The sequence below is a fragment of the Dendrobates tinctorius genome, unplaced genomic scaffold (genome assembly GCF_039654945.1).
Source record: "Dendrobates tinctorius isolate UK_male_01 unplaced genomic scaffold, ASM3965494v1 ptg000241l, whole genome shotgun sequence".
In the NCBI taxonomy this organism is placed as follows: Eukaryota; Metazoa; Chordata; class Amphibia; order Anura; family Dendrobatidae; genus Dendrobates; species Dendrobates tinctorius.
In genome coordinates, this window is record NW_027361908.1 from 27,362,133 (window position 1) to 27,389,988 (window position 27,856).

A 27,856-nucleotide genomic window follows, 5' to 3' on the forward strand; every position below is an offset into this window, starting at 1 on the left:
AAAATAAGAGTGATAGTTTCTCAAAAAAAGGCTTAAAATTTGAACAAATAGTAAATTGCAAAAGTGTTCATTTTTACAAGCCCTATCTGACGATACCCAACTTTGAAGATGGAAATAATATATTAAGATGTGGTAACCCTGATCTTTCTATGTGCAAATGCCAGGTTTGTCTGACCTTCTTTCAAAAAGCTGCCTACATTTCTACTGTCTTGCATACATGGTTACTTTAATAATTACATTTGCATTCAAGGTATAATCATAAGGTTTATGACTTGTTTAAATTATTCTCTTAAAATGTGGTCACCTTTTGGATAATTTCAGTTACCAACTTTTGAATATGCAAATAAAGTCCGTGGAGCCTCATTTAAGAGTCTCAAACACGGGACTAGCCAGATCTTCCTCCAGGGAAGGACCCAGCCAAGGAGTGGCTCCTTTCGGGAAACCACCATTACCACCATATTAAGTGGCCCTTTATGTCAATATCCAGCTCTTTACGAGTTAACAGATATGACAAAGGAAATACCAAGGCCAGGTATCCATCCACAGACAGCTGTTTCGGGGTGTTGCCCCTCATCAGTGTGGAGTAAGATTCTGGCTAGGTGAGAGCAATGCCTAGTAGACCAACATCACGAAACAATCACTGACCTCAGGGAGACCAGTGATTTTACCACGGACTTTATTTGCATATTCGTATTTCCCAGGGAGCAATGCACCTAGGATTTCACTGAGCGCCTTTGCCGGCTGCCACAGTGTTTTCTTTGACTGGTCTCCCTGAGGTCAGTGATTGTTTCGTGATGTTGGCCTACTAGGCATTGCTCCCACCTAGCCAGAATCCTACTCCACACTGATGAGAGGCAACACCCCGAAACAGCTGTCTGTGGATGGCTACGTGGCCTTGGTATTTTCCTTGTCGTATGTGTAAACTCGTAAAGAGCTGGATATTGACTTAAAGGGTCACTTAATATGGTGGTAATGGTGGTTTCCGAAAGGAGCCACTCCTTGGCTGGGTCCTTCCCTGGAGGAAGATCTGTCTAGTCCCGTGTTTGAGACTCTTAAATGAGGCTCCACAGACTTTATTTGCATATTCGTATTTCCCAGGGAGCAATGCACCTAGGATTTCACTGTTTGAGCGCCTTTGCCAGCTGCCGCAGTGCTTTCTTTGACTGGTCTCCCTGAGGTCAGTGATTGTTTCGTGAAGTTACCAACTTTTGTCACAATTCCTAATTTTTGATTTCTTTTCAAACCAACATTTCAAATATCCAAATATCTATTATGCATATTACACAATTCGAGTATTTCAACCCAATGAAGATTGCTGTAACTCAGGAAATGCGTCTGGCATGTACTGGTCCCAGTGTAGTAGTCCCCAAGGTTTGGCTGATGCAAGCAGATACAGATGTAGGGAATCCTTTCTAACTTATCACATCTTTAGGACATTTTTTTCTCTCATTAGACTAAAGCTGCTCTTAAACTGAAAGACAAATGTCAACGAGAGTTCTTAAAAACTCTCATTTCACAATTATCTTCCAGTGTCAACAGACTGTTGATCACCCATTGAATGAGCGAAACACTCCTACTTTGGAAGAGCTATTGCATAGCCCAAAAGATCTTCACTCAGTGGTGCAGGATTCGCATTTCCGAGAACAATGACAGCCCATGTGCACAGAGTGATCTATAACAAATCACTTAGTGTGCATCGTTTACTTTGGTCTGCCTGTGTAAACAGGGTATTAAACAACAGCTCATTGGTAAAGTTGATCAATGGTCATACCAGGCTGCTAGTTGGTCTATGTAAACAGACCCTAAGACAAAAGATTTTTTGATTGTTAGACTATTTTTGTAAAAAAAATATTTCCATGCGTAGTGGTTCTGGCACCTGACATGCTAAACTGTGATCTAATTGTATTCCACAACTCTTCTCAATTCTATGGCTAACATTTGAAGTCGCGAGACTGTAGATCACAAGTTTCAGCAGTAGCTAAATGTGAGTAACTAAACAAAATCAAGTTTTTGTCTGCAAGGAAAAGGCCAAAGTGTAACTGTCTGATTTGCTGGGTCAGGAAAAGTTCAGGTCATGAACATTTTGTTTCAGGAAAAATCTGCCATGGCTTACTATTCCAATCTGCATTATGTCTCCTAGATCAAGTTAACTTTGAATAGGGTTTCACTGTAGACATAGCTGACATTGCTAAGATGTCTTACAGACATGGCCCATAAATAATGCAATTTAAACATGTGGAGCTTGAAACATGTTATATTATTCATGGAAACATAATTGGTAGCGTGGCTTTTTACACAAATTTCAATGTAATGGAGTTTGAAGTACTGCTCTCTAAAGAGATGTGCACAGTAGCAAGTAAGACCACAAGTTTTCATAGAATTCCTGAGAGCCAGGCTGTTTATTACATCCATACAGGAAGCAATAACTTTAATGGTCTAATGGTTTATTTAAAGGGGTTGGCCACTTCATGTATTAGCAAGAACCTCAATATTATGTCCACAACACATTTCTAAAGATAAAGTATAATCATAAATATATTACAGGTTCTTCTCTAGTAGGTTACTTCTTCCCAGACTGCACAGCTCTCTGGTACACAGAATGGAGAAACATAAATCCACTGTGGCTTACTGTTCTTATATGAGCTTGTTGGTGCAGCCTTCCTAACAGACTGTATGTTTCATCTGTTTAGAAAATGGCTGCTGGTGGAGGAGATTGGGACCACATCTTGGGAAAGCAGTTTTTCAATTGGAGATTGATGCACAGTAGTGATGAGTGAATGTACTCAGACAGCGTCTTATGCAAGCATGCTCGGGTGTTATCCGAACATTTGGGTGTGCTCATACAGTATATTATGTTCGAGTCCCCGCAGCTACATGATTTGTGGCTGTTAAGACAGCCTGAACACGTGGGTGGAGCACCCCGCGGGGCCTTAGGTTACTCTGTACCGGGCCGGTCAGGTTCTTTAAAAGGGATGTGTCATGGTGGCAGTGACCCAGTCCATGTCTCTGGGCGTCCAGTAAAGATGGAAGTTTATGTTAGGATGATGGATGATAATGAGGAAAGATGATGGGAAAATGGTAGGGAAAATGGAATTGTGGCGCCACCCGTAGTATTCGGCAAGGGTAGCCGACGCTGCAATGCAGATCCTCTGGGATGGTGCTAGGGCAGCAAAGATGGTTACGCTCTCCACGGACAGAGCTGTTTCCCAGGGCAGTTAGGATGTTATCAGTTCAGTCGGTGACTAAGATGGTGTGCGGAGTAGGGCAGGCAAGACGTAAATGACAGGAGGGACACAGATGTATGCAGTTTCAGAGTTTTTACTCACTGTCTTGTGCACACCGATGCCCACTTGGTGCCATGTTCTTCAGGTAAGGGGCCCAGCCAACTCCCAGGCAGATTGGGAAACACCTTTTCAGGACTCCCTTTTATGTTCACCTTTCTTCCGGCCATCTCACTGCACTGATTATCTCTAAACCTTCTTGGCGCCTTCGCAAACCAGTGTCCCTAAGCCAGCAGCCGCGGACCCTTGCCAAGCAACGTGTGTCAGGCCCCGGGATCCTCTATGGCTACCTTTTCAAGGATTAGTTGTAGATGTGGCTGAGGTACTTGAAGTCACCTCAGCCTCCAGCTTGCTAGCTGAGCCTTGTACTTCTCTACTAGTCTCAGGGGCCGGCTCCCCCACAGCTGCCTTTTCCCTCCAGTACTGGATATGGGCCCCACGGATGGCTTCCGCGCTTCCCGTGCCCCAAGGACCCCTTCTCTCTGTCTAGGAGCTTCCTTCAGATGTTCCTCACTCTTCTCGGACCCTCGATCTCCCTACGTCAGTCCTGCCTCTCCGCTGTTCCGCCACCGACTAACTGGATCTTTCCAGAACAATACTTCACCTCAGCCTTAACGCCTCCCATTAACTGTCACCTAACTGTCACTGATTGGATGTTCCTTCACACACCACCTCATAAGCTCCTCCCTTTCTACCTACCTTTCCCACTCACTTACCGACACCCTTTCCTGGCCAGCCTGGTGTGTGTTGGGTGCAAGTGTTAGGAGTCATGGGTGGTGTCTCCACCTTACCTGAAGGTGGGATTCCACACCTCTGGATGAGGTGCAGTACCTCTGTGGTGACTTGACCCTCGGGGGTGCCACATGGGAATTCCCTAACAAACATGCACTCCCCGCATGTGATGAGAGTAACAGTTGCAAATCACGCAGCCTCAGGGACTCGAACATAATATACAAGAAAGCCCAGATAAGACGTTATTTGAGCACGTATGCTCATCGCTAATGGACAGGTCTGGTCAAAAGCTTCACCAGCAGCCATTTTGTAAACATGTGAGTGGTGCAGTCTGTTAGGAAGACTGCACTAACAAGCTCGTATTGGAACAGTTAGCCACAGCAGATTTATACTTCAATATATATCATCATTATCATGTGCCAAATAATAATGTATTTAACACATTTGTAGAAAAAAATAAATTACATGTCCAAACCCTTTATTTCACTCAATATAATTGCGGCGCCCCTGAGGCTCAGTCGCCACAGAGGTACTGCACCTTCTCCTAAGGTGTAGTGCCCCACTAACTAGGTAAGTTGGGAACTCATTTCCACACTTCAACACCTGCACCCACACACAGGATAGTTCAGCAATGGACCAGATTGCGGCTCCATGCTTAGAGGGTAGCAGAGCACCTTTCGTGGGTCCTTGCTTCATAACACGAGATGTGCTGGGAGGTGGGTGGAGTTAGATATAAAAGAGTGGGAAAGTTTAGAATTACAGGTCAGTCTGGAGGACAGTCAGTCAGGAGAGTCTGAGGACGGATCCCTGGAGGAAGGGATGGAGGAAGGAGTGCTGCAGCTGCCTCAGTGACCTGAGCCAGCTGGCACGGGAAAGGAACAGAAGGAGAAAGACGTAGAACTGCAACCTAAGCTTCCATGAGAGAAGGAACAGCGTGGAATGAAGGAGTAGGAGAACAGAGAGGAGTTATGGGTTGGAAGAGGAACCCTGCCTATAGGTTCTCAGCGCAAGGCCGGGGCCCGGTCCCCGAGGTTGTATGGACACTTATGGTTCTGCAGCAGACACCGGTGGAGTAGTTGGCTGTAAATGCACTACTCCCATCTAAGACTTGGGACACAACAGCAACTGAATAGAGAGCCAGGACTCCGGAGAAGGGAGACCCCGAGAGAGGCTACAGCTGTCTGTCATACAAGTAGAGTTGTTAGGAACATCTGACAGGAGGAACTTCAGAGTACCACGGTACTGGAGCTCTTCACACTAAAAGGCGCAATAGAGGAGTCGTTCAGGAAAGGTACATGTTGGCGGAGTGTTGGAGAGGAGAAGCTTGACTTGCCCGGGAGGTTGATTGAGTCTCTGCCCCAGAGGAAACGGCATGGAAGCGGGCACCAGTGTGTACCACGAATTGTGAGTAAAGCTTTGGAACTACAAGCCCTGGTGTCTTCCATTCAATTGAGCGCCAACCCCGCCAGCACTGCTACATCTGGATACCAACATTCCTCACACAGCCTGCATCTATACACTGCCCTGGGGTTACAGCTTCACCTGTGGGGAGCTACACCATCTGTGCTGCAACACACCATCAGCCCCAGGGGATCTGCATGCAGCGTTGGCTTGGCATCTTGCTTGCCGAACACCACAGGTGGCGTCACGAACTATCACATAAACTATATCACAAACCACCATTGATTTGGGCGCCCAGGGCCACGGACCGGGTCACGGCTGCCGTGACACATCCCCCTGACACTGGCCCGGTACCAAGTACCCCACAGTCCTGGGACGGGGCGACCCATAATGAAAAATATACTCGTATTACAAACTCATTGTTCCACTGTAACAATGGGAAATTTCGCTTACTCTTAAGTTAGTAACCAATATTGTGATTGACACCTGCATATTTCTATGGTTTATCTCTCTGTATTTGTGCGTTTTCTGCACAGACTGAATTGGTGAATAGATATCTGGCACTCCATGAATGGACTAAAATCTTCAAATTTATTTCAAGAACATAATACACACAGGACAGCTCAGTCAGCAAAACCAAAGTGTTTCAACTAGTCTTACTCCGTCACCTCCTGGTTGAAAACATGTTGGTTTTGCTGACTGAGCTGTCCTGTCTACATTTTTGTTCTTGAAATGAATTTGAAGATTTTAGTCCACTCATGGAGTGCCGGATATCTCTTTACCATATGCCCGAGTACCTGTAGGAGGATTATACTGCAAGACTGGTGAGGTGGAATCCATGTTTCCTGCTTTTCAGGATTAACGTATGTGTTGAGAAAAGGGGTTGTTTCACAAGGCTCCATAATACAAACTACATATATTATAAATCTGACTAGACGAGACTGGTGTATTTACTTTGAAAAACGCATGTCAGCGTAGCTCCGTTGTGCAATCTGGTGACAGATGCGCTGTGGTTTTTTTGGGTACATTATGAGTTATTAGAGCAGTTTTATGGCAGTGCATAGAATTCTTTATTTATAACAATAAAGTATATGTATACAAAGCAATACCAAATTCAAACCAGTAAAAAATAAATCAGGACATACATAAATTTTTAAAAACAAATATATACATATTACATTATATAAAAGATTGACATTATTTTTTTCTTTTGGCTTGCAGTCAGAATATAGTTATCCAAACCATAATATCCAATGGTTCTACTGCTCAAACCTGCCCTGATGCTGTAAACATCCTCATTATCTCAAGTGCCACAAAAACATTCATTTATGTTACCACAAGTAATAATGGCAATGTTTTGGAGATATATATATATTTACCATCATACCACCAGTAAAAAGAAAAATGGCAACATTGTGATTATAGATGGGTCACCATGCAGCCAGTAGACAATTGGCAATGCTTTGGATCTGTTAGAATACATTGCATTTGCTTAGCACTTCCATAATAGAAACAACAAAATGTTACTAATATATATATATATATATATATATATATATATATATATATATATATATATATATATATATATATATATAAATATATAGTACATCAATGCTTTGTATTGTTTTTTTTCAAAATTATTTTACTAATTGTAGTAACTTTTTTTTTTAATTAAATTGAAAGCAACTTCAAAGTTCATAAACGGGTTTCTGAAATATTATTTTTGTAATGAATATTTTATATTGATAAAAGTTAAAGATGAAAGACTCACAAATAAAGACATTCCTAAAACCCTTTGATATTTAATTTAATATTATTCAAACTTTAAAAAAAAAGTATGCTGGTTTAGTGGTCTGTTTTAGTATGTTTTTTTTACTGTTGGACAAAAAAAAAAGTCTTACATTTTTTAAAAGCCATTCTTTTGGTATCCTTTTTGTGTAAACTCATACAAAAAAAAGTAATATGTAGGTCAAAGATGAGCTTTAAAAATAAAATAATGTAAAAAAAAGTCCTCTAATCTGTTCTAATTTGCTGGTTATGTTGACAAGAAGATAGGATAATTGAGATTTTAAATGTATATTTTTTTTAAATTCAGTGCTGTGCATTCAATGAAAATGGGGAAGAGTTGCAATAAAAAGTATTAGGCCGGGATCACACATGTGAGGAATACGGCCGAGTCTCGTCTGTTAATACCCGGTACTGCCGCTGGCACTCAGGAGCGGAGTGTGCGCCTCCATGTATTGCTATGCGGCTGCACGCTCCGATTCGAGTGCCGGCGGCAGTGCCGGGTATTAAGAAATGAGACTTGGCGGTATTCCTCGCATGTGTGATCCCAGCCTTAAAGAAATTGTGCAGGATCCCAAGAACATGGCTAATTTCCTTCAAAAAACAATATTGCACCTCCTTTTGGGTTGTAATTAGCGATAAAAATCGAATATCATATATAAGCTGGCCCTGGACACCAGTTGGTGCACGATATTTGGGAAAAAATGCAGAAATGTTCTAACTTTTATAGCTGCTTTAAGAAAGCTGGAGGCACGCGCACTTCGGGTATGTGCAGATATGTCAGTTGAATGCCTGCATAGCAGCTTTCCTGAGGCGGCTTTGCAATCATTCTTACGGTGACTCCTCCGGAAGAATGAGCATGTCACTTCTTTTATCTGCACCAGTGTTTGCAAACCCAGATGCAGTTAAAATAAGTGACAAAAGACTGTACATGTACACAGCACTTATTTTATTGGGCACTTTTCAAGTGGAGTCCAGGCAAAATCTGACTGAAAAAGACGTGTGCACATATACTCATGGTTTTTAAACTATTGACAATTAGATTGTGCTTTGTTATATTTTTTGGAGACGTAAAGGCTGGCACACCAAAGCACCTTATACTTTCCACCTTCCAGTGTATAGTAAAAAAAAAACATAGTAAATCTCATGTTTTCATCTATTTGAATAAAAGCAAGTCAAATGGGCACAAATGTAATCTTTTCTACTATAAATATTTGGGCCCCAAATCAACAGGCCGGTCTTTTGTGGAATGTGAAGCATCTGTTTTATTAAGAGGCACAAGCCTGTTAATGAATCATGCAATGCGCAAAGAGGCGTGTGTTAATCGCGTATGCTTTGCCATAAATCTTGCTCACTGAATTTGATGAGCGGAAGTCATCATGCCCTGACCCAGCTCTGATTTTGTCCCAACTTTGTCCGTGTTGAGTGAAAATGGCGTAAAAATGCCAAAAGTCACAAAATTCTTGCGCAGCCTTGCATTCTTCTCAAAATTTTTTACTCCAGAATTCTGCTATAAAAGTTTTGAATTAGGGTCTTAGTGTTTTTTGTAAATAAAAAATATGGACATTCCTGATTTATGATTTTAAGTAAAAGGTTTAAAAGAAACATTGATCTGAGAGATTATAATTGCATGATCCTCGGCAACTGTCTGAACATTTGTATATGTTAGTATTCAGAATCATTACACATTTCTTGCACAAATGCATCTTGCCTTCTTTGGTGCTGAAGTAACCACAAACTTAGTTTCTGTACCTGTACATTAAAAATGTAAAAAGACAAAAAATAATGTGAGCATAAAACATATTGTACAAGAAAAGGTCGATTTCAAATTGGGTCACATTTTAGTGCTTGTATTACAGCATAAATACTTGGACTCCTGGGACCAACACAGTCCAATGCACTCCTAGTGTAATTGGATTTTTGCTTAAAAGAACTGTAGGCAGTTTAGGTGTCGAAGGCATAATACCAATTCTAAAATGTGCACGTTATGGAAACATTTACTAAAACTGAAATTAATTTCTCCTTCAACACAGCAAAACATTATAGCATGGATTAAGGACTTTTTAGATCGAAACGCGTTGCTATGATTTTGCTTGTTTAATTCAAGTTTTGCGGCATTTTTGCGATAGATCACACATCCGGTCTACTTTTGCTAATAAAATTGGACTTTTAGAAAATATTCAAGATGCTAGACTTTGACTTTCCTCGCTAAATTTATAAATGCTTTTACTTATAACATCTTTTATGGTATTAGTCAAGACACTTTTCTTAACAGCAATCATTTACTAGTCTTATTTCTTATTGACACATGACACACCTAAATGCACCCGAATTCTGGCACAAATTGTATAAAAATATACCTCTTTGATGATTATTCCAGATTTATTATTTTTGTCACTTTCTGTGCCTTCCCCAACAAGGGGGTGATTTTCCAATAAGGGGTGTGGATTACTGTACAGGGCACGACCTTATATGCAACAGTTTGTGACCAAAAATGTGCCCGAATTTGGGTGAATTTTTTTTTTTACATAAAGATAGTCAACTATTAGTTGGAGTAAACACAGCTTTAACTAGAAAATCAGAATTTAAAATGCACCAAATGTAACAAATTTTTCACTAACAAACAGTATTGATAAATATGTTCCAATATGTGACAGATTTTTTTGCATGAATTTTAAAAACCACTAGTAAGTTGTCCCTTGTCTTCAGTAAGTAAAGCCTCCAGGTTCCATCATGTCTAATAACTTAGAGGCTGAACCAGTCAGTAAAATGAGAATCTAAAGGTATGATATAAAGAGAAAGTAAACTTTCTTCCAGATTTTATAGTTAGTAAGCACTTGAACTGTATGCAGATTCATGTGTGTCGAGAAGCGTGCAGCTCAGTAGACAGAAGCACGCAGCTCAGTAGACAGAAGCACGCAGCTCAGCAGACAGGAGCACGCAGCTCAGCAGACAGGAGCACGCAGCTCAGCAGACAGGAGCACGCAGCTCAGCAGACAGGAGCACACAGCTCAGCAGACAGGAGCACGCAGCTCAGTATACAGAAGTGTGCAGCTCAGCAGACAGGAGCACACAGTTCAGTGGAAAGGAGCACAGAGCTCCTGAGTACACATGTAGATTCAATAGAAAGTACAGACTACAGAGCCAATGCTTTCAACTGAATCGATACTTCAGTCTGTGTGCCTGGTAAGACAGGGGCCTGAGCACTTTTATCTGCTGAGCTACATACTTCTTACAGGTCTAGTGTGCAAATGGTGAAGGTCTTATAACCTGGAAACTGACCTACAGGCAACTCAAGAGTTTGCCAAGTATAAAAAAAATCATGAAGAAAGTTTAGTTATTCTTTAAAATGAATTTTTTTTCTCATTAGATCATACGAACCATATGTAATAACCCTAGCGTCATACACAAGCATCCAGAAAAGGCCCTATTTTGAGAAAAGCCCAGAAAAAAGGCTTGTCAACTGTTATATCTATATTAGAAACTTAACTAGGTTTCTTTCGTTTTGAAGTTTCTGCATAGCTAATCACTGTTAATATCCGGATAAAGACAACATGCAGGTAATATTTTTTTACCAAATGTTTCACTAAAAAAACCCAGCAAAGCTGCTTTTTTTTTAGGTGAAATTGTGCAAGAGTGACATTTGGAGTGAGCATGAATTGTTTTTTGTTTTTTTTTATACTACCAATAACTTTTTTATTACTACTACTGTAACTTCAGAGACCATCATCCACCTAGTGACCCATGTATATATTACCTATTATTCACCCGGTCGCAAGAAGATTTCATTTAATATGCTGCAGCGTATAGCTGGGAAATGTATTAAGAAAATTTTATATCGTATAACCTTGAGAAATGGCTGTACAATATAAAAATAAAGACAGAAATTCTTCTCTCCAAAGCACTTTGAGAATATTCTATTAATATCATATCTTGGAAATATGCAATAAAACAAGGAGATTAACAGAAAAAAAATAGATAATTGTTTCATGTCATGATTATTAGGCTCAAAGAAAAGTGAGCAAAATATTATAACAGATTCCAATGTAGCACTACAAGCAAATGTCACGACTGGCATATGTTCTCATATGAATTATTAATGTTATGACATCAGATGTGTAATAAAGTATTTAAGATCATAATTTCTACTATAGTAAATGGTTGCAATAAATAATTTAAATTGTATATAAATACAGACCACTTTGTTATGCCATTCAATGCATAACTGAATGTATTTTTTTTCTTTTTTACACCATCTCCAGCGCTTTTTTCCCGCGGTACTTTGCTGGAGAAACATTCTTTGTGGCACAAATACTGTCATCAACTGTTTGTATGACTGCAATCAGAGCTATGCCACAATGTCCCAGTGAAATGGATTTAAATAGATTATGTCCATTCATATTTGGTTACATTATTTAGAACTATTTTGTATTCTTAATTTATAGCTAAAAAGGACCGTTAAGCCAACAGAGTTACCAACTCAATGTAAGTGGTACATATTATAATACTTTATGTACAGAAATGCGTGTTGAATATAAAAAAATATATTTATTATGTGATCTTTAAAAAGTATATATGTAAATCCTGACTCTTGTGCTAGGACAACTCGGTCCTATATATAGATATGTTGTTGCAAATGTTTCTCCATGTTTCTTCATGTTGACAAGGTGTGACTGTATTCCAGGAGTCGGGATCGTAAGGAGTGTTACACATTTTCATAAAACTCATCTATTTCTGCTCCATCTCATCAATGGTATGGTAAAATCTCTCTAATAAAACAGACTAAATTATCCAGTAATTGTGAAATCTGTTTTTTTTTTTTTATCTTGGCAGGATAATGTCTCTACCATAGAATTGTTTCCTAAGCGATTAGTGTTTGGCATAGCTCTGTTTCTCCATATATCTTCTGTTAAAGGTTCTCCAGAAATGATAGCTATTGTCTTAAGCAGACAGACAGGGCTAGTGTGCATGGGAGACAATCCAGTGAGGCACAAACTCTTGCAAATGGTGTCAATTCAGGTGGCAATGATTCAGTTCATCTCAGAGGAGTCCGAAAAATAGTTTGTTGCATCAAAAGAACAGGAGTCTGTTTTTGACTGTTCCAGATTTAAAGCTAATAGAGCGTTGACACCTGTAGAAGAAATTGAGACAGAATATTCTCAAAATAGGTAATGTTTAGTATACATGTACATCCGATGATGCCACTGTTGTCCATAGGCTGTGTTGGAAAAAAAGCGAGTGGAGCTACTCTACCAAACAGTTCACACATTAGGCTTTAAACCCACTTTGGGAAAAAAAAATAAGAAAATCCCATTAAGACATCAGGGTTGTGGAGTGAGTAAGCCAAAGTTCTGACCCCTATTTGTTCAGACCTCGACTCCTTCATAAATGGTCAATAATTAGTTAAAATACATAATTATCTGGTATTATTTTATAACTATATTATTAATAACAGATATTGTATTTTTTACAGTTGGAGTCAAATTTTCTACTGACTCCATCTTCGCCCAAAACTAGCTCCAATTCCAACTCCACACCACTTCTGAACATATCCTAAGGTCACAAATCTGAGTGGCTGTTTTTCACTGGGCACAATATAAAACATGTATTAATGCAATTATTTTTGGAACTTTTTATTGTTTATTTTTATTTTTTTATTTTACTCATTTATATAGGGCCATTAATTCTGCAGCGCTTTACAGACATTATCGTCGCTGTCCCCGATGTGGCTTACAATCTAGAATCCCTATCAGTATGTCTTTGGAACATGGGAGGAAAGCGGAGAACCCAGAGGAAACTCATGCAAACACTAGAACATACAAACTCCTTATTGATGTCCTTGGTGGGATTTGAACCCAGAACCCCAGCGCTGCAAAGCTGCAGTGTAACCACTGAGTCACCCACCATTTGCAATATTTCAGAAGGTTTGCACAGAATTTGCTACAAGACTAACTCTGGTATTTGTACCAATACATAATAAAATGCATACTTGTAAAATGTCGGTGTAATTACTTACCAGATATTGCTGAAGATGTTTATATTACAGAGACTCCTCTTGCTGTCTGCTGAAGCATGCTAAAAAGAGATAGCAGAAAGCATATTACATATACTAATAATTCATCACATTATATACTATCTATTGCTTGACTATACCGCTGTACATTAGGAGAGAGCATATTCATTAATAAGTCACAAAAAAGGAAAAAATTCATTTTAGAGGACATTTTAGTCTGCAATAATGAGGGGCGCACCTATAATGAGGCAAGTTGAGCATGTTACCTCAGGCGGCAGGCAGCTGCTGTGCAGAGAGGGCGGCAACATCACTGCACTGCTCTCCTGTACTAGCTCCAGCCTGCAGTCAGCATAGTAGACTGTGTCACAGCTGTCAGACATTGGGGGGTGGGCTAAATGGAGGGGCAGAGCCAGAGCGGCAAAGAGTATGTAAAGTTTAAAACTGTTAGCTTCTTTTGTTCTCTTCCAATCAGCTTCCCTTCCTCAGTGCGATCAATTACAGTGGAGTGCCTCCTAGCCAGTGTATGGAAATGAAGAGTGATATACCCCCTACCTATGCCTATATTCCTTACCACCCCCTTGCTGATCTCTATTACTGTTAAGATCTCTCCCAGCCTCCCTGGAGTGCAGAGTGATGTCATCAGAGAGCAGGTGTCAGAGGAGTGTGAAAATCCCACCTCTGGGGACAGGTTATACAGTCTGTCAGGTAAAATGTTAATGAGAGTGATTATGTAGGTGTATGTGTGTGTGAAAGTGAGCAAGGGGAGTAATGTATAATGGAGACAAAATCCATGGGACACAGCTATGATGGGGATAACTCTCATGGGACACAGCTATGATGGGGTAACTCTCATGGGACACAGCTATGATGGGGGTAACTTTAATAGGACACAGCTATGATGTTGCTAACTCTCATTAGACACAGTTATAAGGACAGAGTAATGTCCCCATCATTGCTCTGCTCCTTCACAGCTTTACTTCATTCATCTGTCCCCATTGTAGCTCTTCTCCATTCATCTGTCCATATGGCAGGTCTTCTACATTACTCTGTCCCATCACAGCTCTGCTCCATTACTCTATCCCCATTGAAGCATTTCTCCATTCATTTCTCTCCATCACAACACTGCTTCATTACTGTCCCCATCACAGCTCTTCTCCATTATTCTGTCCCCATCATAGCTGTGTCCCATGAGAGTTACCCCCATCATAGCTGTGTCCCATGAGAGTTATCCCCATCATAGCTCTGACCAATGAGAGTTATTCCAATCATAGTTGTGCTCATGGATATTGTCTCCATTATACCTCCCCAGTTAATCGCTCACACGTTGCTCCCGAATGGTGGGTTGTCGGTGGCTCTCGTCTCCCTTCTCGCTCCCACATCCCTTACTTATCCCAATAGGAAGTCCCCTACTATAGCTCCGGACAGGCCCGTGTGCAGGACTTGTGCTTGGCTAAGCATTTTGGTAGAAGGAGGCGTTGTCTGTTGGCGAAGACGCACCATTTTACCACCTTAGTGGAGTGGCAGCTTGTTGATGCTCAGACTCCAGGTCATTGTATGTGGTGAGTGGACAATGCTGCATGGTGGACTTGTCTGATTAGTCAGTGCCAGGCAGCCGCCACATTGGAGCTGCCCAGATTTTTGTAGGCGTGTGCCAGAGATAATAGGTTGGCAATCAGTGCTGCCTCCTGTGCTAAAAGGATGCAGGACTGTGTCTGCCTATAGGGCCACCGCTCTGCCAGCCATCATTGTGTGTCTGTATGCTTGTGCCAGGCCTGCTATTGCCATTAATGATCCTTGTTCTGGATTCTTCTTTGTTGTTCTTGTATGTGCGTGTGATGGCGCTGACATCCTTGTGTTTGGACACTTTTTTTCTATTTATCTAAATTAAAATGTCCACTACTGTACTCAGTTTTACGGGATAGATATAAATCAGTATGAAACAGATTTATGTCTACCGATTTTAGGCAGAGAAGCTAGGTTAACTCCTGGCAATAATTCAACACATATGGAGCCAGATGAGTTTCTTTGATATTGTTTGTTGTTTACTTCCTTCAACATAGAGAGTGGGAAAATATCATGATCTTTCAGACACCTGTAGATATTCTACACAAGTCATTATAAGTTGACATGAGCAGATCCGCTTAATTTCTCAAATTCTGTCCGATTTTCCTGGAAAATTTTACTTGCAGCAAAGTTATTCTCTTTGAATTGAATGTCCCTTATTATCTTCTAGGGTCCCGCTAGACCATACAGCATAATAAATGCAAGTTGCAGAATCAAACAAAAATTTATACTTACCTCTCCGGCCCCTCTACTACTTACTGCCACCTGATGAGTCTCATAACTACCTATTTTTTACCCCGTCGTAAGCCGCATGTCGTGGCCTGCTCACTCTAGGCCTGGACATCCGGCCATGACAAGACTTTGGAGGTCACTGTGTGTTGCACGTTGTAACATCATGGATGTTCTTTGAGGTCTGGTTGTGGCCAGAAGTTCTGGCAGAGAGTGATGAGAAAAAGAAGAGCTTCTGCCTGGCATCCTCTTTACACTGTTGCAATTTAGTCCTGTTCAGTCTTGGCTAGGACTTCTGGCCATAATCAGGCCTCAGTGGTTACTGTGACGTCCGAATTCTGGTTTCAGCATGAAGATGCGGTTCGCTTCTTGCCATTTTTCTGAATTCGCACAAAGTGAGTTTGCAAAAACCCATATTTTCAGAAAAGCTGTTTTTTGTATATTTAAGAATTACATTTTACTTGAATAAATTCGCTCATTTATAATTATCAGCATGCAATGGGAGCAAATTGAAGGGAGACTGAATAATTTTGTGCCAATGACAGCTTCAAGCTCTACATAATATCTTCCCACTCTTATCACTTTTTATGTAAAAAAAAAAAAAAAGTATCTAACAGACACATTCTAAAAACCCATATATGCTTAACCAGGAAAAACTGGAATATTTCAAAAGCCGGGGTCACACTTGCGAGTGTTATGCGAGAAACTTGCGCATCAATACCCAGCACTGCCACTGGCACGCGGGACCGGAGTGTGCAGCTGCGTGTATTTCTATGCAGCCACAAACTCCGGTCCGAGTGCCGGCAGCAGTGCCGGGTATTGATGCGAGAGACTGGCGTGAGTTTCTCGCATCACACTCGCAAGTGTGTCCCCAGCCAAAGACAAAATAATGCATGAAGTAGTCAGCCTTTAAAATGAAGAAAGGAACAAACAACATACTTTTCATTAGCCTCTCTTTGATCAATGGAGGTTTCAGGGATTTCAGTTGCTGCATGACCTCTTCTGTGCTTTACCTTAATAATATAAAAGACATGCATTTATGGGATAAATAAAAGAAAAAAACACGGGGCGTCAATTTTAAAGCAAAAGCAGGAAAGCTTTAAAAACCTGGTAAAAATGTATAGGTGGTGCAATGAGATTTTACATTCTATGCTCCGTCGTTATTAAAGTGCAGCAGTAAGGCCAGGGTCACACTTGTGAGTGTGATGCGAGAAACTCACACGAGTCTCTCGCATCAATACCTGGCAATGCCATCGGCACTCGGGACTGGAGTGTGCGGCTACATGTATTTCTATGCAGCTGAACACTCCGGTCCGAGTGCCGCCGGCAGTGCCGGGTATTGATGTGAGACACCACGGCCTAAAATGGATCCTAGCTTAGGCGTGTCTCATTTATTTTTCTAAAGAGCAGTGTGAAGTTATGGTGGGATTTTGGTCTTTACCATGGCTGATGGCAGATGTTGGCGGAAAAAAAATAGCAAGTTGAATTTCTATTTTCTTTTCTTTGGCTGGAAAGTAAGTTACTGCCAGAAGTAACTGCCTACTGTACTCACTGAAATAAGTATACAATAGTGAGGGCATTGAGTGTGCTTGTTTTTATGGAGATTGATGAAAATAGCTCCCTTTTCAATGAGCTAACAGCTATATCAAAGCTGATGTGATGTGATTTTTTTGCCAACCGTGCTCTATCCCGACCGCTCTCTATCCTAACTCTCCCAAATGCATGAATGCTTCGCTCAGCCCAGTATTCATGTGTTCTCTATGGAGAGTGAGTGAGGAAGCTGCTGCCAGCCTCATCTTGTAGCACTTTATCTCCTGAAGAATAAAAGAATCGAACTGATCCTTAGCTCCCCTTAAAAAAATCTGTCTAGAGAGAGTCCCGCAAACTCATTAAGGTTATGTTCACACTTTGCGTTTGTAAGGGGAAACGACGAGATCGCGGGTTCCTGCGTTCTGGGTCCAGAATTAGAAAGGCTGCATCCTTGTTCCCGGGGGGAAGTTTTAGTGTGCTGGACCTTTCTCCTGACCGAGGGGGCGGGGGGATAAAAGGAGAAAGTGTGCGCAACAGAGGAGTTTAGTGCGAACAGAGGGCAGCGCACAGTCAGGTGAGCAGCGCGCTCCACTTCCCCTCCCCACACAGATCACTGGCGCCACCACAGGCCGCACTGACAGGGTCCCACTGATGTCTGCAAAGGGACCACTGCACTGAGGGAAGCCATGTATCCAGCAGCAGCCAGGCAGACGAGTGCTCTGTACTGGGAGCATCAGCATGTGCCACATAAGAGGGACCGCATATGGGACTGAAACTTGCGTCCTAGCGTTGCCAGCGAATATTTGCCCAGACACTTGAACCCTGACTTCACCAGTGTATATTTGCAGAGCCAAGTTGGGCTCGTACAAAACTGTGGCCTGTACCCTTTTCAGCCACTTTAGCATATGGACTAGGCTCAGCAGAAGGTACCAGAGACCGACCGCTGCCACCAGAAGACGGAGCATAGATGCCCACAGGACCTTCCTGGAAAAGACACCGCGACAGCCGTTGTCGGTGCTATTGAGTACCCAGCAGGAGTTACAGTTAAGCCCCCGTTACACACTGCGATATCGCTAGCAATATCGCTGTAAAGTCACCGATTTTGTGACGTTACAGCGATATTGCTAGCGATATCGCTGCATGTGATACTTACCTCCGACCGGCTCCCCCGCTGGTTATTGCTGATCGCGCGAGAAGCTCCTGGACCATTCCTCGTCGTCCACTTCCTGCGGCGCTTCCTGCTGTGACGACGAGCGACGCGTGGAGCCGGGCGGGAGGACGCAGGATCGCCGCGTCTGACAGGTAAGTAGCGATCCCAGTCCCCAGCGATGTCGCTGGAGAGATCTGCCTGTGTGGCAGCTCACTAGCGACCACCCAGCGATGCACCAGCGATTCTGACCGCGTCATATCGCTGGTTGGGATCGCTGGTGAGTCACTAGGTGTAATGGTACCCTTAGAGGAACTCCTGACACAAGTGCTTCAGAGGAACTGCCGTTATCTGAACCCTTGTTCTTCACCTCACAATATCCTTTGTCATTTATACTGTTTAATCTACTGTTTAACCCTTTACCTCGCTGTGTGGAGTATTCCCCTGTTATTAAACTTGTTAACTCTGTCTCCTGTCTGTCACTGCATCCCGCAACCTGCTCACACGTTTTTGCTGCGTTTTCTTCTGTAGTCAAAACCTGCTCTCTTGGCAATAGAAAAGCTGCTTACAAAAAGGAAGATTTGCTGTATCTTTTGCTGTGTTTTTCGAGTACACCTGTCTCTTGTGCATGCTCATACAGTTTAGTGCCTCTTGTTCCTGAGTTTTCTGCACCAAAAAAAAGCAGCAAAACCTGATAGCTGCGTATTATCACTTACTCATTGCTTTCTATGGGTGAAAAAATGCTGCTAAAATGCTGAAAGAAGTGACTTGCTGCAGTTTTAAAAAAATGCAGCAGTTTTCCAATTCAGTCAGGGAAAAAAAAAAAATTAAATCTCATAGTTTTTGTTGGTAATGTAAGACGCAGCTTTTAATTTGCATAAACTAGCCGCTAAAGAAAAAAAAAGCAAAAACGCAATGTGTGAACATAGCCTAAATAAGGATTATTTTCCGACTCCAACTTGTATGGGGGCCGTATGTGTATGGCCAGCCTCAGTCTGGATGACTGACAACTCAGTCGTGAATCGCAATTTACTACCTGGACTAAAGATTTTTTTTTTTTTCAAAATTTATTTTTAATTCAGAAAAAAAAAGCAAAACACACAACGTTCCCATTTTTTTGTGAAAGAGGCCTAACACAATTATAAATTTAATGAGAATGACCAACTTCCTACTAGAGGATATAGGCATTACATATTATAACTTACCTTCCAACATAAAACACCTAAGGCAAATCCAACAACTAGCGACGTCAGTGCTATTGATGCTATGCTCGGCCATTGCAATGGCAGTCTGCTGATTTCACTTGGCCCCGTGTACCCTGTAAGCAAACATAGCGATAAGTTTACCTATCCAATTAAAAGGCCTATTCAGAACAACATTATTTTTATTATAACAAAGATAAATGTATGAAGATGAAAAAAATAATTTAGAATTTAGAGAATTCAAGCTACCACCTTTAAGTACCGTAAATTAATGTAGAAGTAGGCCAAAACTTTAGGTTCTGTAAATATTTACTGTACAAAATATTATACTTGGCATTTGAATATTTTCATAAAGGGACATGATGTTTAGTTGTACTGGTAATCACATTGGCAGATAAAATATAGCAACCCAGACAATATACCTGGGCTCTCTTGTGGATTGAATCTTGGTTTTATCTAACAATATTAAATAATTGCATTGGAAATGCCATTTTATGTATCTTCCCCCTTATCCTCTCTCTCTGGTTATCAACTAGAACATGTTATAATAAAACATGAAAAATGGTAGAAATTTTAGAACTTGTGTAATTCAGCAATCTTCTTGTTTACTGAAGAAATAAACAGATTTCCAGACTTCTAATGCTGAAAATATTACAGAAAATAAACTCAGGCTTATGTTTTGAGTGGAAAAATCTCAATAAATAACACTGAGCTTACTTGGCCATCACTAAGAAAGGGTCTCCACTGTTGGTGAATATTAAAATATAACGTAATAAAAATGGTGACCATCCACTAGAAGGCACCCTACTGAACGAGAGGGCTACATCACTTAATGATGCATCTGTAGCACTTCAAAGTCCATTGGAGATTTTCTTAAAAGGGTGTGAAATTCCTCTTTGTAAATCAGTGTTTATAGGAACACTGCTAATATGTAATGCACTACTGCTTCATTCACAGAGGGACTTTGAGACCCCAATTCTCGGAATTACAAAGAGGTCCCAATATTTTTCCTCAAATGATCAACTATTTATTATTTATTCTAAGAGAACAACCTGTTTAACTCTTAAGCCTAGGTTTTACAACCCAACTTTTAACCAGAGGAGATCCACTGAAACTCTAGAGGACTTTCTGTAACATCTGTTGTTGATTCATGCCTCCTCTGTTTCCACTTTGGCCGCTGTGCATCAGCATACCTTTGTTGCTTGTGACCTGTGACAGTGCCAGCCCTGCTTTTTACTGGGAATTGTTGCTGCCTTATAAGGGAGCTAAGGGGTTAAATTTGATCTAGGTTTGGTACACTTCATCCTGACAGCCCCATGTGAGACAGTCAGCTATTTAAGCCCCTGAAGCTCTGTCTCCACTGCCAGTCAATAGCATTGCTGTCCTCTTGTATACTGATGTGCTCCTGTTTGTTGTTCTGATCTAGTTCTTTGACCTAGGATTGACTTTTGACTACCTGCTTGCTTTACGATTTTGTCCCTGACGCTTTGACGCTTCTTGCCTCTGGTGCGCTCTTATGGATGGCAGCCCTTCCATGGAAGCATTCCACAGTACCTCATTGTAAGACCAGATCCCTGTACAGAGGTTAAAGGGTGGTTAGGGTTCCTCTGGAATCTCCTAGTTGGAGTGGCTTGTCCCTAGTCTGCCCAAGGTAGCCTTTTTGAACCTGCGGCCTCTGAGAGTCATGATACTTGCCTTGACAGTGAAATAAAATATGTATACAAAAGTATAATATACCGTATATAATAAAAGACAAAATGTATTACAAAGGAATGATTATATAAAAATTTATTATAAAGGAATATTTCAGGACAATATCTTTTTCTCAGAATTAATCATGGATTCCAAATCACACACAAAACATCTAAATACCATGGCCATGCATGTAGATTGGCGAATATAGTTATTCATGGAGACTTTAAATAATTGTTAGGTTACAGATATTATAAGATTAAAGGTTCTCGGAAGGTAATTTAATAAAAGAACCCTCCCTAATCTGTCATGGTTTTAGCACGTTCATTATTTGCAAAATTTGATTCCTTCCATTAACACCTTTTATAAGATATACTGTAGTTTTTGTCTATACCTATTATCCGTTTTGGGGCAGCCAAGCGTCAGTGCTGAACATGTTTTAAAAGCAGGAGAAGAGATCATGATCGTATCTAATCACATCCTGAACTAATAAAGCATGACAAAGGGAAAGGCACAGATGTGTCAAATAAGATTTAGGAAAAGATGAACCTTTAATGGGGATATAAGATTTACACTGAAAAATATCACTTGTACTTTAACTTTATACAGATGTTCCCTAACAAAGCCGCTCATTTATAGCACCAGTGGAAGATAAATATGCATACATTTACAATACAGGCCCCCTAAGCTAGAAAAGTATGAAGGTCTCTTCTTACGTAACAACCTTTTTCTTAAGAATTGCATGCCCTTGACTGGAAATAGTAGGTTTTTTTACATGCACTTGTGTAGACAGTTGGAAACACTGGTATTCTATTCTAAGATGGTAGTGGACTTGGTTTCTTATAAATCCCAGTGCCCTTGGACTAAGTGACATGATTACATTTCTTATACTCGAAAAATTAAATGGTTACTGTCATTTTAAGAAACTTTGCATGAATCAACAGAATAAAAGAATATCAGAAACTTAATAAAATACATAGTATCAGGAAAATGTCTCCACTTTTGAACCCCTTCCCTTTCCCTCCACCTAAACTCCCTATCCACTTAAAAAAAAAAACAGGACAAATCCATCATAGTAAAAGCAAGACAGACTACCAAAAGAGTGAGGTATCAGGTTACACAGCAGTGGGGAGCAGAATGAGAAAACAAGCAGAGGCAAAAACTGACAGTCAGTGAGTGATTTAGTTTCTCCTAGAGCTGGATTGACAGCTACAGTATTTAGTACTCCTGTATCATGTTTAGAAGTAGCAGTAGAAACATACAAAGACATATCCTAAACAGTGAAAGGAGAGCATGGAACTCTGTTTCAGTGAACTGTGCATGGGTGACATACCTTTTCTCCCCCGACTATTCAAAGAGAACTGAAAGCTCAAAATAATGAGCTTTCAGAGGGGAAAACTGGTGAAAAATGCAGGATACAAGCCATAGAATGGTCAGAAATAGTGTAATTCCATATGCACACACACGATAGTTTATTCTGAAAAGTCACCTGCAAGAGGTAAAGAAGCACTCCCAACATTTTTTCAAAATACTGTCTAATTATCCATGTAATGTTGTGTAGGTGCATTAAAGGGGTTGAACAGCTTTAGGCTACAAGTCTGCAGTCATACCATGTGCATGCACTGCGTGCTGGGAGAATTTTCCAGTTCCGGTACCGTCATGTGACCGCAGATACACACGTGGTCAAAATTGTTGGTACCCTTCATTTAATGACAAAAAAAACCCCACAATGGTGACAGAAATAGCTTGAATCTGACAAAAGTAATAATAAATAAAAAAATCTATGAAAATGAAGAAATGAAAGTCAGACATTGCTTTTCAACCATGCTTCCACTCCTCAAGAGCAAACTGCTCCAGTTGTGTCATGTTTGAAAGTTGCCTTTTCCCTACAGCATGTTTCAGCTCTTTCCAAAGATGCTCAATAGGATTTAGGTCAGGGCTCATAGAAGGCCACTTCACAATAGTCCAATGCTTTCCTCTTAGCCATTCTTGGGTGTTTTAGCTGTTTGTTTTGGGTCATTATGCTGTTGCAAGACTCATGAACTGTGACTGAGACCAAGCTTTCTAACACTGGATATCACATTTCTCTCTAGAATCCCTTGATAGTCTTGAGATTTCATTGTATCCTGTACAGATTCTAGACACCCTGTGTCAGATGCAGCAAAGCAGCCCCAGAACATGACAAAGCCTCCTCTGTTTCACAGTAGGGACAGTGTTCTTTTCTTGATATGCTTCATTTTTCCATCTGTGAATATAGACCTGATGTGCCTTACCAAAAAGTTCAATTTTTGTCTCATCTGTCCATAGGACATTCTCCCAGAAGCTTTGTGGCTTGTCAACATGTAGTTTTTGCCAAATTCACTTCTGGTCTTTTTATGATTTTTTTTTTTCCAACAATGGTGTCCTCCTTGGTCATCTCCCATGAAGTCCACTTTGGCTCATACAACGACGGATGGTGCGATCTGACACTGATGTTCCTTGAGCTTGAAATTCACCTTTAATCTGTTTAGAAATTTTACTGGGCTCTTTTGTTACCATTCGTATTATCCGTCTCTTTGATTTCTCATCAATTTTCCTCAAGCGGCCACATGCAGGGAGGTTGTCTACAGTCCCATGGAGCTTAAATTTCTGAATAATATGTGCAACTGTAGTCACAGGAACATCAAGTTGCTTGGAGATGGTCTTATAACTCTTACCTTTAACATGTTTGTCTATAATTCTCTTTCTAATCTCCTGAGACAACTCTTTCCTTCACTTCCTCTGGTCCATGTTAGAGTGTGATACACACCATGTCACCAAACAGCACAGTGAGTATCTGTAGCCCTCTATACAGGCCCACTCACTGATTCCAAGATTGTAGACACCTGTGATGCTAAATGGTGGACACATCTTGATTTAACATGTCCATTTTGTCACATTTTCAGGAGTACCATCATTTCTGTCCTGGCCTATTTCATGAGTTTTATTTTTTTTTTTTAAATTCTGTGGAAGCATGGTTGAAAAGCAATGTCTGACTTTCATTTGTTCATTTTCATAGATTTTTGATTTATTATTACTTTTGTCAGATTCAAGTTATTTCTGTCACCATTATGGGTTTTTCTGTCATTAAATGAGGGGTACTAACAATTTTGACCACGTGTGTATGTGATTTGCAAACTTCTGTCCACATTCAGACTAGACTGCGTTGGCCTTGCTCAATACTCTAGCATTGAGCGAGGCTGCGCCCATCTAGTCGACACATGAACACATGTATGCAAGTCACATACCGTAATTGCAGTCATGCGTCATCCACCCCCGACACATCCTCACTGCAGGCAATGTGAGGATTCACAAGTCTGCAGTCACATAAAGTGACTGTAGACTTGTACCTTAATGCTGGACAACTCCTTTAAAATTTACTGAATGCCATCTTCCCCAGTTTCTATTGCTGTTCTGGGCCTCTTCTAGGTCACCTTTTTTGTTAGACCACACGAAGACCCTTATGTGGAGTGGTGCTACATTCTCAATGTAAGCATATGGTGACACAGAACAAGGTTCCATAAATTAACATTGAGAAAGCGATTTTTGGGTCCACACAAATGCCTGTGACATCCAGTGAATCATAATATAAGTCCCGTGACCTGGAATAGGATCACAGCAGCATTGTAAACCAGGGATGATGCACTTACACAGATAGTATTAGTAGGGAAAAAAAATAGTTGGGACAGCGTCTTTGACTAATAAAATGTAAACCACAACAGAACTGGTTGCATTACTTGGTTTTTGTATAGATACAAATTATGACCCTGACCACTGTATCACATAGCATGGCAATAGCATAGATTGTGCCACAGGGCATTATGAAAACCAGGACGCACAGGTCGGCCCTTTGTAAAACAGTCCCTTCCTGAACTGAAGATCAGAAATAAACTCTGACAAAGAAATAAATGTATTTATAGAGTAGGCATTCCACTATGTAGCAGCAGGAGCACCAGGTTCAAATGAAATACCAAACATAGCAGTAAAGTGGTAGCTGCACCATGACATTACGCTCCATCCTTGCCAAGCAGTATTCAGTGTAAATATTTTATAAATAGGATTAATAGATATAAAAGATTGCCAGAAGTATGATGTAAAGTAACAAAGGAACCTAGGGAAAAAATACAAAGTTGAAAGTATTTGAAGTACTGCAAATGTCTCTGTATTTAGAATGTGGAAGGCCAAGTGTATAGCACAGGAATATGCCACAATGTAAATATTTGGAAAAGGTTAATCTGATACAGAACACTGTATAACATTAGTACGTGTAATATAAATATCAATAAATTCAAGGGGGCCACAGACACATGGAAGCTTGTTTTGTCGTCCAGGTACTTTGTGAAAATTGTGTCACCGTGATTGAAAATTGTGGATATTTTCTGTCTAAGCTCCAGAGTACATTCACGTTTTTAAAAACCATATATGTTTTGGAATTACTGTAATATATTAATGTCGTACTCTATGTTTTGGAATTCCATTTACATCCACAACCTAACCTATATGTATTATCAGAATCATTTCTTTTTCAAAACAAAAGGAATCAAGAATAAAAGAGCTCAGTGTCAAGGCTGTGAACTCTGATATACTGAGTTTGCTAGCAGAACACCGACTGCTATTTACAGCACAATGTAGACTTGAATTGGCCATACACATTAGATGATTATCGACAGGACACTGCATCAGCCGATTGTTGGGCCGACAACCATCTTAGACGTCTTCAGCGCTCCATTGGCTAAGCGCTTCTGTGTTCTCTAAGAGAAAGCCACCGACAGACATCCCTGCCGGCAGCTTATCTCTGTGAGAAATCAGACATTTCCGACTGATATTTCTGTCAACGATAAGTTGGCCCGTGCTCCCATGCACATTAAAGCATGAGGTAAATGTGGTTGACATTAGTCTAATGGGGTCTTTAGGCATTACAAAACAACTGATGTACTGTACGGAATTTCGTTTTTATTCAATAGGATTTACACCAACTCATAACAAAGGAAATATTTTGATAACAAAATAAGAATTGTGTTGGTACTTGACTTGCATTATTCTTCAAAAGTATAGAAACAATGCTACCCAGCACACACGTTGTTAACTTAGGACTAGATTTTCTAACAGGCAATAGAATAAACAAAGGTATAATGCAATTGTTTGCCATGGAAAACTCCACTGATCTGATTTATACAGTCTAGACAGCAGGTTGTTAAAGGCATATTCTACAATTTGCTGATGATTGGACAATAACTTAACCATACCAGATGAAGCTATCCAACTCGATAAAATAATGAGCTGTCTGTTATAAAAAAAGTAAGGTTTTTTTTAGAAACAGCCGCCACTGTCCATGAGCTGTGCCTAATATCCCAGCATAACACAAATCCTTTGCATTCTACCTGAAAGTATTAGATAAAGTGCTTAGAAACCTCTAAGAATATTTTCAATCTAAATATGTGTGCACGGGGAAAAAAGCATTTCCATGTTTGGGAGTTACTATGTCTGGCGGGGATGGACATGCGGCGAGTCTTTCAAGACGCAGTCCAAAACACGTTCTAGGTTACAAGCACATTGGATGGGATTTATAGAAAAGCTCATGCCCATTGTGCTTCTCTTTGATGCTGCGTATACTCACCAGCATTGCGGGTTTATGAGACGCTAGTCTCTGCTGCGTAGTTTCCTTCATAGAGGCTCATTAGATCAGGTCAGTGTTGTCCAAAACGCTGCAATTCCTGATTGTGGCCAGGCAGCCTTAGGCCACATTCACATGATCAGTATTTGGTCAGTATTTTACCTCAGTATAGGTACTGTCACACTTAGCGATGCACCAGCGATCCCGACCAGCGATATGACGCGGTCAGGATCGCTGGTGCATCGCTAAGTGGTCGCTAGTGAGCTGCCACACAGGCAGATCTCACCAGCGACATCGCTGGGGACGGGGGTCACTACTTACCTGTCACACTAGGCGATCCTGCATCCTCCCACCCGGCTCCACGCTCGTCTCCACAGGAAGCGCCGCAGGAAGCTGACGACGAGGAATGGTCCAGGACGTTCTCGCGCGATCAGCGATAACCAGCGGGGGAGCCGGTCGGAGGTAAGTATCACACACAGCGATGTCGCTAGCAATATCGCTGCTACGTCACAAGTTATAGCGTTATCGCTTAGTGTGACAGGCCCTTACCTGTAAGCCAAAACCAGGAGTGGGTGATAAATACAGAAGTGGTGACGTGTTTCTATTATACGTTTTCTCTGCTTGTTCCACGCCTGGTTTTGGCTTACAAATACTGAGGTAAAATACTGACCAAATACTGAATGTTTGAACATGGCCTAAAATACAATATATTGCAAGGAATCTGTGATGTCCCAAAATGTTATTAACTTGCAGATATGGGGTTAATCTGCAGGTTCATAGTGTTTCAAAGCTGCCCAGCTGCTGCACTGAAAACCCAGCTCCTGGGAGGGAATGAACTTTATTCCTCCAGGATTCATCAGCTTTCAGTCATAGAGGCATGCCCGATGCAGCTTCGGTGGCTGTAACGGCGTCCCAGCACTGACTGATAGCCAGATCTGTACTGGTGCACTGCTGAGCTGGCTGTCAGTCCTGGGGCTTGTTTACAGATACTGCTCACTATGTACTGAGTGTCCGCGCCTCTATGACTGGAAGCTGGAGGGTGTAAAGTTCATTTTCTCCCAGTAGCCATGATTTTAGTGCAGCAGCCGCACAGCTTTGAAACACTATTAACACTGTATCTACAGGTTAGAAGTGTTTTGGGACAGG

General features: G+C 41.0%; 1 protein-coding gene across 3 annotated transcripts in view; it reads right to left on the reverse strand.

The window, feature by feature from the left end:
* Window positions 1–6,997: 6,997 nt before the first annotated feature.
* KITLG (KIT ligand) overlaps window positions 6,998–27,856 on the reverse strand; it is a 130,508-nt gene continuing 109,649 nt past the window's right edge. For 2 of the 3 annotated variants that reach the window (XM_073557009.1, XM_073557007.1), the window contains 4 exons: window positions 19,390–19,502; window positions 16,447–16,520; window positions 13,219–13,277; window positions 9,752–12,333 (listed from right to left, as the gene is read on the reverse strand). In XM_073557009.1, the coding sequence (XP_073413110.1) occupies window positions 13,238–13,277; window positions 16,447–16,520; window positions 19,390–19,502 (227 nt within the window). In that variant the 3' untranslated portion in view covers window positions 9,752–12,333; window positions 13,219–13,237. Of the gene's footprint in view, window positions 8,955–9,751; window positions 12,334–13,218; window positions 13,278–16,446; window positions 16,521–19,389; window positions 19,503–27,856 lie in introns of those variants that run through there. The other variant, XM_073557008.1, reaches the window with a different exon arrangement.